Raw genomic sequence first — 1,078 nt, forward strand, 5'->3', positions numbered from 1 at the left:
GGCCAACTCCTTTCTACTCGGACCTTGCTATTATTTACTACTAGGCACCCACAAACCCTTGCTTGTTAAACTGCTCTCCTTCAAGACTCCAGAAAAGCGCCATGCGGCTCCCTCTAGGGCTCTCCTGCCTTCTCCTCACCTATGCCCAGAGTGGTCCTGATGGAGAACCGCCTCGCCTGCAGTTCGTGCACCTTTTCCCAGAGCTGCACCAGGAAATTATGGACGAACTGGAAGGGGCCGCGAAGAAACTTGTCGGCCATCACCTCCCGCTCCAAGCCTTTTGGCGCTCTCAGATTTCGGATCCTCGGCGGGGAGGACCTCCTGGCGCCCCTTGGCAGGTTCCCGCCGCATAGGGCCGACCTTCCCACCTCCTCCTCCACCTCCGGCTCCGGCTCTCGGGCCAGGGAGGCCCCGCGACCTCGCTTAGGCTGGCTTGGGCGGGGAGATTGTAGCCGCTTTGAGCTTACTCCTTGTTTTCTCATAATCCCTGGTGAAGCCGGGTCAATTTCAGGCACAGCCCAGGCAAGTCGGGCGACGTTCAGAAAGGCCTGACTCGCCTGTCAGCCTCAACGGACCTCAACGGTCTGCAGCGGTTGCGGACCTCCCGGTCGTCATGGCGACTGTGAAATGTGGGGTGGGGGCGTGCGGTCGAAGCCATTCGCGCGGGCAGTCCCTGCGTGTCCGCCCACGTGCTCCCCAGCGCGCGCAGCACCCCCGCCTCAGCGCTTTCCCGAGCGTGCAGCTTCCGGTGAGGGCAGCACCACGCACAGCCCACTACACCCTCCACAGCGCCTGCAGCCCCCAGTGCGCCCAGTCCCCAAGCCCGCACGTGCAGTCGCCACTTTGCGCGCAGCTCCAGGTACAGCTCCCCACACGCTGCCAGTCCCCGGGCGCAGAACCCATCACTGCTCGCCCTTCACGCGCTTCACTGGGAGTGCAGCCCCCGCCCCGCACCCCGAGCGTGCAGCTCCAGGCAGCCTCTACACACTCTCCCCAGCGCCCGCCGCACCCCCTGTGCGCACAGCTCTGCCAATCGCTTCCCGGCGCGCCGCCCCTGCACTGCTTCGGGCCATAACCT

The 1,078-nt window shown here is 64.7% G+C and overlaps 1 protein-coding gene across 1 annotated transcript; it reads right to left on the reverse strand.

The window, feature by feature from the left end:
* Positions 1-6: 6 nt before the first annotated feature.
* On the reverse strand, positions 7-715 carry LOC113221143 (probable C-mannosyltransferase DPY19L2). The gene has a single exon (XM_026450500.1). It carries the CDS (start codon positions 480-482, stop codon positions 114-116), a length of 369 nt encoding a protein of 122 aa, XP_026306285.1. The 5' UTR covers positions 483-715; the 3' UTR covers positions 7-113.
* Positions 716-1,078: the final 363 nt, after the last annotated feature.

This window comes from Piliocolobus tephrosceles, unplaced genomic scaffold (assembly GCF_002776525.5).
Source record: "Piliocolobus tephrosceles isolate RC106 unplaced genomic scaffold, ASM277652v3 unscaffolded_21112, whole genome shotgun sequence".
In the NCBI taxonomy this organism is placed as follows: domain Eukaryota; kingdom Metazoa; phylum Chordata; class Mammalia; order Primates; family Cercopithecidae; genus Piliocolobus; species Piliocolobus tephrosceles.